Source organism: Ictidomys tridecemlineatus, chromosome 8, assembly GCF_052094955.1.
Source record: "Ictidomys tridecemlineatus isolate mIctTri1 chromosome 8, mIctTri1.hap1, whole genome shotgun sequence".
NCBI lineage: Eukaryota > Metazoa > Chordata > Mammalia > Rodentia > Sciuridae > Ictidomys > Ictidomys tridecemlineatus.
This window is the reverse complement of record NC_135484.1, coordinates 50,139,953-50,153,479: the sequence shown is the minus strand read 5'-3', so window position 1 is coordinate 50,153,479 and position 13,527 is coordinate 50,139,953. Positions and strand designations below refer to the sequence as shown.

At 36.0% G+C, this 13,527-nt stretch overlaps 2 protein-coding genes across 4 annotated transcripts in view; one reads left to right on the top strand and one right to left on the bottom strand.

The window, feature by feature from the left end:
* Fam229b (family with sequence similarity 229 member B) overlaps window positions 1–7,311 on the top strand; it is a 54,270-nt gene extending 46,959 nt beyond the window's left edge. Inside the window, exon 4 of the transcript XR_013424960.1 lies at window positions 6,632–7,311. The gene's annotated coding sequence lies outside the window, so the exon portion shown is untranslated. The remainder of the gene's footprint in view (window positions 1–6,631) is intronic.
* Lama4 (laminin subunit alpha 4) overlaps window positions 1–13,527 on the bottom strand; it is a 134,898-nt gene that overhangs the window by 27,145 nt on the left and 94,226 nt on the right. For all 3 annotated transcript variants that reach the window (XM_021734629.3, XM_078019440.1, XM_078019441.1), the window contains 8 exons: window positions 10,417–10,533; window positions 8,633–8,812; window positions 5,784–5,923; window positions 3,728–3,901; window positions 2,950–3,095; window positions 2,182–2,344; window positions 1,200–1,333; window positions 147–318 (listed from right to left, as the gene is read on the bottom strand). In XM_021734629.3, the coding sequence (XP_021590304.1) occupies window positions 147–318; window positions 1,200–1,333; window positions 2,182–2,344; window positions 2,950–3,095; window positions 3,728–3,901; window positions 5,784–5,923; window positions 8,633–8,812; window positions 10,417–10,533 (1,226 nt within the window). The remainder of the gene's footprint in view (window positions 1–146; window positions 319–1,199; window positions 1,334–2,181; window positions 2,345–2,949; window positions 3,096–3,727; window positions 3,902–5,783; window positions 5,924–8,632; window positions 8,813–10,416; window positions 10,534–13,527) is intronic.

Sequence of the window (13,527 nt, the reverse complement as noted above, 5' to 3'; positions counted from 1 at the left end):
CTGTCATACTTCCCTGAAAAAAAAAATGTATGATTTTCGTTTTTTAACTAGAAATTTGGTTTGTGGCATGGCACACTCAACCTGGGAAGGTTCCTGGAAACATGAACTGCAGAGAGCAAAGGAAATAAAGAAGTTATTTTACTCACTCCATTGACCATCAGGAGCACAAGGCCATTGTCAGCTGGTGTTCGAACTTCTATATCAAAGCGAGTCACCTGGCCAAACTTTCCTCTCCTTGTAATGTCCCTCACCACAGCATAACTAGAGCCATCGAAGAAGTAACTGGCAGCCCGACTCTGAGTGAAGGCCAGTTTATCTCTGAAATGGAAGTTCAGGGTTGGATGAACATTATAGTTTAGTTGGGCTTTTCAGGTGAGACCCTTTGAACCCATTCTCAGAGCATCTTCTGTGGACATTTGAAATGAAGTTCTGTTGTCCACATAGAAAAGTACTCATAATGTTATGGTTTGGACATGAGGTGTCTCCCAAAAGCTCATGTATGAGACAATACAAGAAGGTTCAGAAAAGAAATTATTGGATTACGAGAGCCTTGACCCAATCAGTTAATTAATCACCGGATGGGATTAAATGAATGGTAACAGAAGGCAGGTGGGATGGGGCTGGTGAAGGTGTGGCATTGGGGACTTGGCTTTGGGGCATATATTTGTATTTGGTAAGTGGTGTCTCTCTCTCTCTCTCTTCTTCTTGATCATCATGTGAACTGCTTCCTTCTGCCATATTCTTCTGCCATGATGTCCTGTCTCACCCTGAGCCCCAAGGAATGAAGCTGGCTGTCAGTGGACCAAGACCTCTGAAACTATGAGCCCCTATATAAACTTTTCCTCTTCTACAGGTTGTTCTGGTCAGGTCCTTTAGTCAGAGCAGCATAAAAGCTGACTACAACAAGTAAGCTAATTGTTTTTAGTGGATTTCTTCTCCATGCTATGCACTAAGAAACTGAAGTCTCCAGGGAAATTCCGGTTTCTCATATCATAGCTTCAAACTAGTAAACACTTTAAATACTTGTGTGCACTCCTCTGTGGCAGAGAAAACTCAACAGTTTCAAGCATGACTATTGTGTGGTCTCATAATTGTTTTCCCCCCAAAAAAGTTTGAAAACCTGCATATTGACTCATACTTGTCCTGATGCTGGTCTAGCCTGACTATCAAAATCTTTGGTACCCTTAACTGTCTCTTACCTGGCACAGGGCACTGACTTGGAGGGATCCATATTATAGATGTGCTTAAAGTTGTACAAGCTGATCACATCATTATTCAAAGTGGCCAACTCCAGGCAGCCAATGAAGCCGGGCAGATTTAAGCTGGCTGGGAGCTGTGCAAAAGACAGATAAAATCAATTACCCCATGGTCAAGTTTCATCCCAACACCACAGAACAGGCAGTGAAATTAAACACAGGTCAAGAGAGACTTGACCACTGATATACATATCTTGTCTAGGCCAAGGTTTGTGTCTACTCTCTGAGAAATCATTTAGCTAAGCAGTGATATGTCATTTATATAGATCTTAGCAGAGAAGGTAGGATTTGTTGAATGTAGGCTATGAAAATGCAGTATATGCTAGACAGTGAATTAATGATAAAAATCGATCCTCACACCAGCTCTGTAGGGCAGGTGTTCCTGTTCTCATATAAAGAGGGGGAAAGTGATTTTTAGATTCAATAACGTGCCCACAGTACTAAGTAATAGTTCTGGAATGGAAATCCTAGATTGACTTCCACTCTTTTTGGGCCTTTCCTTTATCTACCCTTCAACAGGTCTCAAATTCTCCCCAAGGTCCTACTCTCTCTCATCCCATACACTTTATCTCATGCTTGTATTAGATAACAGAATTTTTGAAATTGCCACATGCAAAGCTGAAGACTAGATCCAAATCATGGTGACACCACAAGGCACAGACACTCCTTCAGCAGCTGGGAGTAATATTAGTCACCTTTATACAAATCAGAAAGAAATTAATTAATCTTCAAGTGTTAGCTATAGCATGAAAGCTTTTGACAGTAAAAATATAGGTGGCAGAGACTCATAGATCCTGATGTGGAATTCTAGTACCCACTGAGCCGAACTCTCAAAATGATATCAAGTTTCTTCCTTGTATCATTTTAGGTTTTATGGATAGAAACTGTAGATTTTTAATAAGTCAAACTTAGGTGGATAGCTTACCTTGAAGTTTGAAGGCACCCCGCCAACATAAAAGACAGTGTCTTCAGGGTCCAGATCCAGCAGGGAGTCAGCTCCGGTGAACTCCCCCTTTTTAATAAACTTTTCCTCTGCTGTACTACTCAGACTTGGGACTGTCAAAAATACCTTGCCATGTTTCCCTACCCTGTTGAGAGAAGGAATATTCACTCTTTCTTAGCCTGATAATTTGTAGGAAATAGGTTCTTAAGGTCAAAAATGTTAATGTTCCTTCATCACAAAATTAGTGATTTGATTTTGTTACATTAAGAAATACCTATAGGGCTGGGGATGTGGCTCAAGCGGTAGCGTGCTCGCCTGGCATGCGTGTGGCCCGGGTTCGATCCTCAGCACCACATACAAACAAAGATGTTGTGTCCGCCAAAAAACTAAAAATAAATATTAAAAAAAAAATTCTCTCTCTCTCTCTCTTAAAAAAAAAGAAAAGAAAAGAAACACCTATAGACTATTAACTATTAAGGGGAAGGGGAAAAAGACATTACATTCTTGGGATTATCTCAGGTTAAAAATAATAATAATCAGATTACTATTTGGAAACAGTGACCATTTTTTCTAATCTTTTATTGTCCATAAGGTGTTTGGGACAGAGTATAGAAATAATGAAAGAAAAATGAGCAAAAATCAAAAGGAATAAAATGCTACTTATAACATCCATAGGAAGCCTGTGTGAGTATATTCAACAGATTTCTTATGAAATGTTTATATAAGCTGTGTGTCATGGGTTCATTTTACCTTTCGATCTTGACAATGCTGAAGTAAGAAGGCCAGGAACTGACGGGCTTGGAGTCAAGGGGAATCTCCACATCCTTAGCTCCCAAGTTGTAAACGTACACCAGGTTATCATTTTTTATTGCAAGACCCATATACTCTTTTTTGGCCTGAAATGTAAATAAGTCACTTAAATAAAATTTATATAAATGAGTATTAGCAATTTTCATTTTTTAAAAGCACAATCAGCAACCCTAATACTTTGGCATACACAGCAACTTCTGGTCGGAATTAATCAGCCAAAGCTTCTGCTAGACTGGGCATCAGCTCTTCTCAACCCAGCTTTCCTGTGGCTGTGTCAGAGATTGCTGTCCCTGTGCTTGCTCTAAGTACATCCTGGACAGGAAGGAAAGGAACTGCATGCTTGTGGAGATTTGATGGCTTCCAGGAGTGTACTAATGTTGTCAGGCTAATCAGGGATATGATGCATCCTGACAATGCCGATTGCTATATGTCTACAAACAGGATTAAGCAGCAAGCATAGTTTGCTGTTATTCAAAAAGCCTTTGAAATGCTTGGTTCAGACTTGTCAGTAATGTGATGCTGAAAGAAAACAATCCCAGAAATATCCCTTGTAGTGAAGGAACCACTTTGCTCTTAAATCAGTACTTCAATCCTGCCTTAAAATATTTTCTACTTTTTGAGTTACCTGTCTGTGAATTTCTACCCCCGAGGTAGCTTTGTTTTAGTCAGAGAAAAAGCAATTTTCTTTTTCCATATTATCCCCTCCTCATGCTCTTACATTTTTGCTTCCAAGATACAGAATAAACTGATCTGTGGTTCCAGACAGTTCTGGCTGCTTCATGGGAGGCTTCATGTACAGGCTTAGGGATGTGAAGGCCTTTAAGTCATCCACACTGGCTTTGGGGTGCACTTCCACAGCTGACTGGCCATCGAACATCATGGAGACTTGAATCTGGAGTTACAAAATTGTTCTGTTAAAAGTACTCTGCAGAAATGGGCAGAAAGCTTTTCCTTGGTCTTCCCTCATTTCTGATAGAGCCTTACAAGACTCCTAAAATGTATTCAAGAATTATTTATACGTGTTAACTAGTCTTGGGTACCAAGAACTTCTTCCCAGGTCACCATAAAAGGAGTATGGGGTGAGGCTGTGAGGCAACACCCTTGACTGCACTTGCACAGTCTAGAAGAGTCTAGACACAGCTTCTCAGGTTTGCAGCCTGGCTGTGCCACTAATCATGAACATTAATCATGAACGAGTTTAGTTAACTCTCAGTTTTTCATCTGTCAAGTAAGGATAATAAATCTGCTGTAAGAATGATATTATATATGTTGCAGTCCCTGATTCTATCAGTATGCTACTGGTAATGACAAATTCCTTACATGTTTCTTCTACTGATTCTTGGAAAGGCATAACAACAAAGCACTGTTTCAGCTCATTTCTAAGAGGCCCTAGTGATATGCTAAACTGATCTGATTCATAGGGGATTTTTGAAGTATTCAGAAATGGATGGACTGTGTATACTCATGCCATTTGTATAAATATTTCTGAATAATTAGATGTGTCTACCTCAGTTAACATTGATTTGGCTGATGTTGATAGTATCAGAATCTCTTCCTAAGTGTCTAGAATATAGCTGTTCTATGTTGCCAGTTGAGTAAAGATGAATACGTCTTAACATACTATCATGTGGAGTTGAGGTCTTTTTGTAAAAATGGAGAGTCTGAGCAGGAGATGTGTCTATAGAAAAAGCCCCTCACTTTGGAGAATGGGTAGGTTCCCAAGGGTAAGGCCCAGATTCTCTTTAGAAAATGGTTTTAGGTAATTAAGACCCCAAGGTTATCCTCCATGGATATAGTGTTATGAGAAATCACTCTCAGAAACCTAGCTTTTAAAATGCCATTTCTTAATGTACATTTAAGATAAACTTTCTTTGAAGTGTTCACTGGGATATCCAAATAAGATAATTTATGGTATAAGACTATTTATCACTTATCATTTAAAATTTGAATATATTTACCAAGAATAATCTTTATCATTATAAAATACTTGATTCCTTGTTCTTCTTTCTGTCAGTAATTAGGACCTATAGCCTTTTGAAGCCAGTTTTTAATTGAGAAGTAAAAATCATATAATTTGGTTGTAAAGAATAAGGCTGGTCTATAGATCAATTAAAAAAATAAAAACAAAAAAAGGGTCCAAAAATGAATGCTACTTTGTCACACTGAATACATTAATTGTCACATGGAGATGTGTCCCTACCAACACTGGCTTTAGTTATCTGCTTGCTAGATTGCTTCTGTGAAAGTATCTCAGAAGAGGGTCCCCGAGTTTCTTCCTCTTAGCTGGTATTGTATGTGATTCCTCAGTTAAGCCTGCAGAGTGGGCAATAAATGCTTCACATAATGTATGTTGTACTAGAGAATTTCTTGAAGAGGTAGGACAGATGGGCAAGACTATCCCATATGCTAATTGCACTAAAGGGCTGTTAAAATAACAAATGATGATGATATTAAATTGAGTATTTTTTTAATTGGGGCTTTCTTGATTTGTAATATCAGATTTGTCAAACTCTGCGGTTCTTAATCCTGGCTACAGATTTAGAAAAACCCTAGAAGCTTTAAAAAAATACACGTGTTGAGCCCTTCATCTAGAGATCCTGATATATTGTTCTGAGGTTAAGATGAGGAATTGGCTTATTTTTCAATGGGATTCTAATGAACAAATGGGACTGAGACCTACTGAGCTGGATAATATAATAGGAAGGTTCCAGACCCTGGATCAGCATCACAATCTCATTATCACCAAGTGACTGATGACTCCTTTCCTAAGTTACCTTGCTGGCGACACTCCTGGTCTGAGCAATGAGCTCTCGGATCCTCTGGATGCTGGCAGAAACATTGCTTACAGGGCGCTTCTGCTCAACTGTACGAAGCTGATCCAGGAGCTGAGGGACGACCTCTGTCAGATTTCTTACTGCAACAATAAAAGTTAATCACTTGAGTGAATGTCTCAATATTAGGTATATTTCAGGAATCAAGTGAAGAGACAGCACTGATTACCTCTGGTAGATCTATAACAAATTATTTTTTAAAAATATTTTTTATAGTAGATGGGCATAATACCTTTATTTTATTTTTCTGTGGTGCTCAGGATAGAACCCAGTGCCTCATGCATGCTAGGTGAGCGCTCCATCAACTGAGCTATAACCCCAGCCCTATAACAAATTATTTTTAATCCTACCAAATTTATAGTAAATCCCAAAGCATAATCTGTTTTTATCTTGTCACATTTGTAGTACATAGTCTATAAATGTGGAACATGCTGACATATAATGTAAATTCCTAAAGAGGAGGACCCATGACAAACATACTAAAGTTCCTTTAATCATACAGCACAGGTTCTGCTTGCATTTCTAATATAACTTGATACGACTGAAGAAAAGAATTTTCATGAGGTAAAAGGAGGTAAAAAGGCTGTTTTCCAGGATGTCTGTGCATATATCACAGTGCTACTCTACTGTCCTGCAGAGGCAGAAATGAACAGAGGAAGCTAGGTAGCACCCAGAAAATGGCAGCTGTGCCAAGTTGAGTGTGGGCAGCTATGGTCTCTAGGCCCAGACAAGGGAGATTCTGCAAGCAGACCTTACTGATCTTTTTTTTTTTTTTTTTTTTGTCTTTCTAGGCCTGGAGCTCCTGGAGAACAAAATAACATCTGGTGTGGGGGACAGCAAAAGAGGACTTGGCTGGGATGGAGTACACAATCTCCTAGATCTAGCCTAGTGTGGCTGTGCTTCCTCCATGGGGGCCTGTGACTGATCATATGCAGTTTTTTTCCTCCCTTGGAATGCATAATGCACACATAGAAAAGAGCACAAGTCACAAGGATGCAACTTGATGAGAGAAACCTAAACTACAGAAGATGGCACTACTTTTTTCAAATTTTCAGCCACTGAACAGTGATTCTTAAAGTATGGTCAAATATCATCAGCCAGTATCATCAGCTTCAAAAGGAACTTACTGGAAATGCAAATTCTTTGACCCATCCCAAACCTGCTGAATGAGGAATTCTGGGAGTAGGGTCCAGCAACCTGGGTTTAACAAGCCTCCAGGGGATTCTGATGCACACTAGTATTTGAGAACCACTGGACCAGAGAATGAATATTTTCTTGTGTAGTCTCCTGCCTAAGGGCAGGACCGTGGTCACTGAGCATTAGCGGTAGGGCAAGAGCAAGCTTCTGACTAGAGCCAAACTAAATTCAGATTGAGGAGATATGTCAATGCAGGTTAAGGAAACATCACTTCTTTGTACTTTGGACACAAGGTGTTTCTCCAGGATAAGGAATAAAATAATAGCAATTCTCAGTTTATTGTGTTGATTAATATTTGTTGTTTGGATCACTGACCATAACAGTCATTTTATAGCATAAAAATCTTTAAAAATTAAAAATAATAAAGTATATGAAAGTGTTATATTAAATTGTGGTTGTAGAATTCTATATAAGACAGGGTACCCCCCAATTCTCTCAGAAAAAGAGAGCTAACTTATAGTAGAGTCTTTAAAAAGTCTCTTATATTATTGTAAGCCATTTCATTCACTTTGTTTTGAACCACAAATAGCTATTTGAGGAAAACATAGTATTCTGAACCAATTTCAATTAGAATTAGTTCTGGATGCTTATTGGAATCACATGATAGGACTGATGAAAATGGAGAAAAATTAACACAGAACAAATATTCCTGAAACAATATTTTGAGAAAAATGTAACGAAAGATTAAAATTGAAAAGCAAGTAAATGAGTGGTCACATGGAAGAACTCATGAATATATACTGAAATATGATATAAAAGAGCCATCTTTCTGTTATAGTAATGGGTATTTGTAAATTGTGATAACATTTCTAGTGATGGACAGATCTGACATGAATTTCTAAGGTTGTTTCTAATTTAGATTCAAACATAGGAAAAAAGAGTCTGTTACACCGTTTTGAAGAATGGCTCTTAGAGAATGACTAAAAGTTCAGTAATAATGTATCATAATATTGATAGACATTGATATTTAAGAGGTTATGAAGATACTGAATAAAAATGTGAGATTGGAAAAAAATTTCCCAAATATTATATGATTTTAATAATTATGTATAACTGAAGGACGTAAACATTAAAATGTTTTATTTTATGCTATAAAATTGCACATTCAAATTGGCCAATACCTTGTTCTTAATGGAAAGTTATTATATTTGGTTATAGTCAGTATTTTTTGGAAGTAACATGCTTTACTCAGTTAAGGAAAAAAGCAATTCTGTTTAGTAAAAGCAATGCCACTTAGAAATTTTTCCTTAAAAAGAAACAATATTTTGTTAAGATTATTTAACATTTGATTGACCTTTTTTCACTGAAGATTGGTCTTACATTGAAAACAATTGCTGCCATTATTTCACATAGAAAAAAATATAGGTCTATCTACTGCTTTATATATATATGTATATACACACATACAAACACACACACGTACACAGGCACATAGATTATAGATAAAAATTTTCTCTTTTTTAAAACTAAATTCTACCATATTCCAAAGCAAAACCCAAATGAAATATAGTGTTTCTCATCAAAAGGTGTGGAGAATTTAATGAACAATATTTTAACTGAATCTGATTTTCAAAATGTCTAAGTGATACATATACCTGCATCTCTAGCAGAGTCTACCACAGTGTTATAAGCAGAAGAGTCAAAATTCTGAAGATTCTGTGACCAGCTGGTGAGATTGTTAGCCATCGGGGTGGTGGCCTGTTGGACCTCCATGGTCGTCTTGTTAGCTTCCTCAACAATCAGCTTGGACTGATCCAGGCGCTGCTGAGCATCACCTTCACACAGAGCACAAGGACACGCATTTTGCAGGCAGCAGGACAATTGTTGGAGAACATTAACATCCATTCAATCCATGGGATGAAACAGACTTCAAAGTTGTGATGTTAACCAAAAACTAAGATTTTAAAATATATGTTAATGATGGTATAAATGAAGTGTACAAGAATACTTTAAACAGTTTTAATGAGTTCAAAAGATTACTTTCTCATTAAAACAAAGTAGTTCACTTAAAGAATTTCAAATTAAAAGGTAAATTGAAAAAACATACAAAAAAAAAAAAACAAACAAAATCTGAAAGTATTTCCTTACATTAGAGAGCTGGTGAGAAAGCCATAGAAAATGCATATGAGATCTTAAATTATAGAATGCTTGTGTCTGAAAGTCATCATAAATATCTCTATGGAAAAGTATTCTTGTGGAACACTTTTGTCATTAAGATAACGATGCATTTAGTACAGAACTAAATTAATAAGAAAAGGTATTTTTGCCTAAGAAAAGCGAATTTCAAGAGTAACATTCCACTTTTGTTTTAAAATCATTACATATTTAAAAATAAAAATAACTTCAGTTTACAACAATAAATTTTGCCTAGGTGATGAGATTACAGGTGATTCTTCTTATCAATATTTTCTTATTTTTTTTGTATGTATTACTTCCACAATAAAAATAATTAAAATCACTTAGGTGATGTTGCAGCTTCAAATTTAAAGTGAGGAAACATTTAATTCAGCCTCCCACACTCTGGATTCTGATAAATGTTGGTCTGAACCTTGGATCTTGTTGGAGCAAGTTCCCTAACCCTGACATGCCTCTGAGTTTCTAAATATCTAAATGTAGTAATAATACTTATCCCCAGTGAAATAAGGAATGTGAAACTCTTAGCACAGAACCCTGATTATGGTAAGTATCAATAAACAGCAGCTCTGATGATGTTGAAGATGAAGCTTCTTAATGGACCACCATTCTCCCGGCAGGCCAGAGTTTTGTCTAATAGTACTGCATTACTGCTTCTTTTAGTAAACCACCCATGACCAGCAGTAAGGTCTTAACTTTTGCTATGCTGAGGAAGGCACATCTGCTTCCAATCACATCTTTCTAAAACACTACTGCACCAGATTAGGCAAGATGAGTGCGCTTGTTTCTCTATTTGACTTGTTGATCTTCCTGCTTATATGATAAGAATAATTTGACATATAACAGAGGGAAGCTGTTTACAGATGGGGCCAGAGAAATCCAGCAACCAAATTAGGGCATATTGTTAATGAGGATGAATGTTTGAAAGAAAGCAGGTTACCAAGCAGTATAAATAGCAGACACCGTTAAAAATACATGTGCACACAGGCACACAAGCATGCCAGGAAAATGTTCTCAAATTTAAAGCTCATCTCTGGATGTGGTGATTACAGCTTTTGCATTTATTTATTCTTTTTATTTTCCAGGTCAATTTTTTGGGGGAGGGGGTGTAATGAACATTATTTCTTTTGTCATAAGAAAAAAAATTAAAAGATTGACAAATAAGGAATCACCTAATCCTTTCTCAAAGGTTTCTCTTTTTACCAGTGAACAAACAGAAGAGACTTTTAAATTCTGTGATCCTTACCTCTCTCTGCTGCTTGCAGTCGCTTAACAGCGTCATTTAATCTGTGTTTAAGGGCACTCTTCCTGGCCATGGCCCCGCCCACACGCCTGCTGGTGTCAACTACCGCCTCCTCATTGCCTGGGGAGAAGCAGCAGAAAAAAGTAACCAGTGGGTTCAAGATGACTGGAAAAAGGTTTTATTTCAAGAAGGAAAATCCTGATTTACACCATGGAGTCATCTGCAATATTCTGAATATGCTGGACATAGATCATTACTTTTGGAAAGTGGCATTTAGGATAAGAGGCATAGGATTATATGAAATTTGTAACCCTGGTTGGGAGTGACTTTAGGATGCCATCATGGCTATTATCTTTGGGAAGTATAGCAGTGCTATGCCTGATAACACCTAGAAGCACTCTGATAAAGAGCTGCAAAAAAGGAAATCAATTTATCTATATGATAATGACTGGTTTGGTTATACTTAAGAACATTTTTAAAGTACTTTCAGTAAAATTTTAATTGATTTATAGCATACATCTACAAAAGGGCACACATTATAAATGCACAGGCTGATGAGTCTTCAGGAAGTGAACACAAAATACAGTTAGCACCCATGCCTTGAAAAAAGGGCATTTATCTGCACCCAGGAAGCTCCCTGTGACCCTGTGATGACTGGAAGATGACCACTATTTTGAATTCTACCTCCATTTACTCTTGTCTGGCTTTTAACTCTATTCCAAAGGCATGACAAATCTTTTATATCTTTGATTTATGTAGAGTTAGAATAAGTCTTGATATCTCATAGTTTAAGTTTTCTATCTTTGTTTTCATTCTTCAAGATTATTTTGGCTATTCTTGACAACTGTTTCCTATTTCCATAGAAATTCCAAAATCATACTGTTTACATGCACCCCCCCAGTATTTTAATTGGTATTGTATTGCATCTATAGACAAATTTGGCAGAATTGTCAATTTTACAAAGTTGGATCCTCTTTTCAGTGCGTATGGTATTTACTTTTTCTTCTTTAGATGTAAACTTACTTAGATATTCTTTTATTTAGATCTTCTTTAATCTCTTTCCATAGTGTACTATAGCTTTATGTGTAGAGATCTTAGCTAACATCTTTTATGAGATTCTTCCTTAAGTATTTGATGCTACTGTAAATGGTGTTATATTAAAAAGTCAATTTCTATTTATTTATATAAAATTATTCTGACTTTTTTTACACACTGAATTGGCAATGAGGGTATCCTTGTTTTGTTTTCAATCTTAATGGAAATGCCCTTAATATTTTATTATTAATATATTTGTTTATTATTTTGTTATTCCTTATTAGATTATGGCAGTTTACTTCTGTTCTTGGTTTACTCAGAGTTTTTTAAGATCATGAATGAATATTGAGTTTTATTACATGATTTTCTTGCATGTAGTGAGATGATCACATGAATTTTTCCCCATATTTTATAAATATGGTGAAATAAAATTGATGGTTTAAATGTTAAAATATCTGAAATCCTGGAATAAGTTCAAATTGGTCACATAACAATTTCTATATATACTATATTTGATTTGAAAATATCTTGATTAGAATTTTTATATCTGTAAGAGAATTTGGCTTGTATTTTTCCTTTTTTATATGTCCTTGTCAGGTTTTGGTATCTATTTATTGTTGGTATTATAGAATGAGTTAGAAAGAATTTGCTTTTTCTCTATTTTCTGGAAGGGTTTGTGTAAGAGTGGTGTTAATCCTTTAAGTGTTTGAAAGAATCCACTGAGGAGTCTGGAGATTTCTTTTTAAGAAGAATTTAATTACTGATCAAACACATTGTAAATCTCTGTGTACATACAGTTCTATCAGATCTTCTATCCTCAGTCTATCAGTTTTGACAGTCTCTTTCTTACAGAGTTATTCTTGAAAGTGTGCTTGGCACAGTCCCTAAGCTGGGGTTACCTTTGAGCAAATACAACCAGGTCATGATGTAGCATTTCTTTATTTGAACTGAAGGATCAGTTTTCCCTGTAATTCTTTGCTTATGTTTGTGCTTTATTTACTTTCAAAACCTCAAGAATTTATGCTTCTTACAAATTACAAAATTCTCGCCTTACTTCTCATTATAAACTGTCTTTTTCTCCAATGGGCTTGTAAATACACACTCTCTCATGGTGTACTTCCCTTTTTCTACTTTGCAATCTTGGTGTGTTTTGGTTTCTGTTTTTTTTTTCCCCTCCATATATGTGTATAATGGTGTATACATATATATACATATATATATCACCATATGCATATATCACCATATACATATATGGTGGCGCTTAATTGTACTGTTACCAAGTATAGTGTACTAAGGACAAGCACTTCTTTTTATTTCCTCTGGGATTTGAACGATTTCCCAGAATTCCATGAGTGACTTTAACATACTTTGTAGTGACAATGCACCTCCTTTCCTTCTTTTAAATTTCAATTTTCAAATATTGTGATATAAAACATTTTTCTGCTCTTCCTTTTGGACCTGTGACCACATAAAACACTGCCTGGAATACTGAGAAAAAAATATATGTAACTCTATATTTGGAACTTTTGATAAAAGTAGGACAAAAAATCTTTTTGGAGCTGGATGTTTATAAAAAGAAATGTTTCATAAAAAGTGTGTCCTGTTTGGAACTTACTGTTACTGTTGATGATTGTTTCAAATAGCAGCATTCTGAGTTTATTACACATAAACTATTTGATATAGGTAAATAAAAAAAAATAGGAAAACTGGGAACTAAAGATTACTCATCATAGAAAATCACTTGGAAATGAATAGTAATCTGAAATTATGGAGTACCTCAGTAGATAATAATTATTTAATTAAAAAAACTAAATTTATGTCACTAACATTCCTATTATTAAAGGAGACAGTGGTATAAAGCATTGAGCCACATAGTCCTAACTCTGGTTTGCCACCCCTTTTACAAAGATACTGAAGGGATTTAACCAAAAAAGATCAAGTTGAGTGACCATATCTGCATAATATTTAAAAGATCCAGATGCAGAGAGATTTACTGGACATAAAATATGAACCTTTGAAGACATGCCATTCCCAGAGCAGAAAAGTTGTTTTTATGAGCTTCAATAATTCAATAGTGAT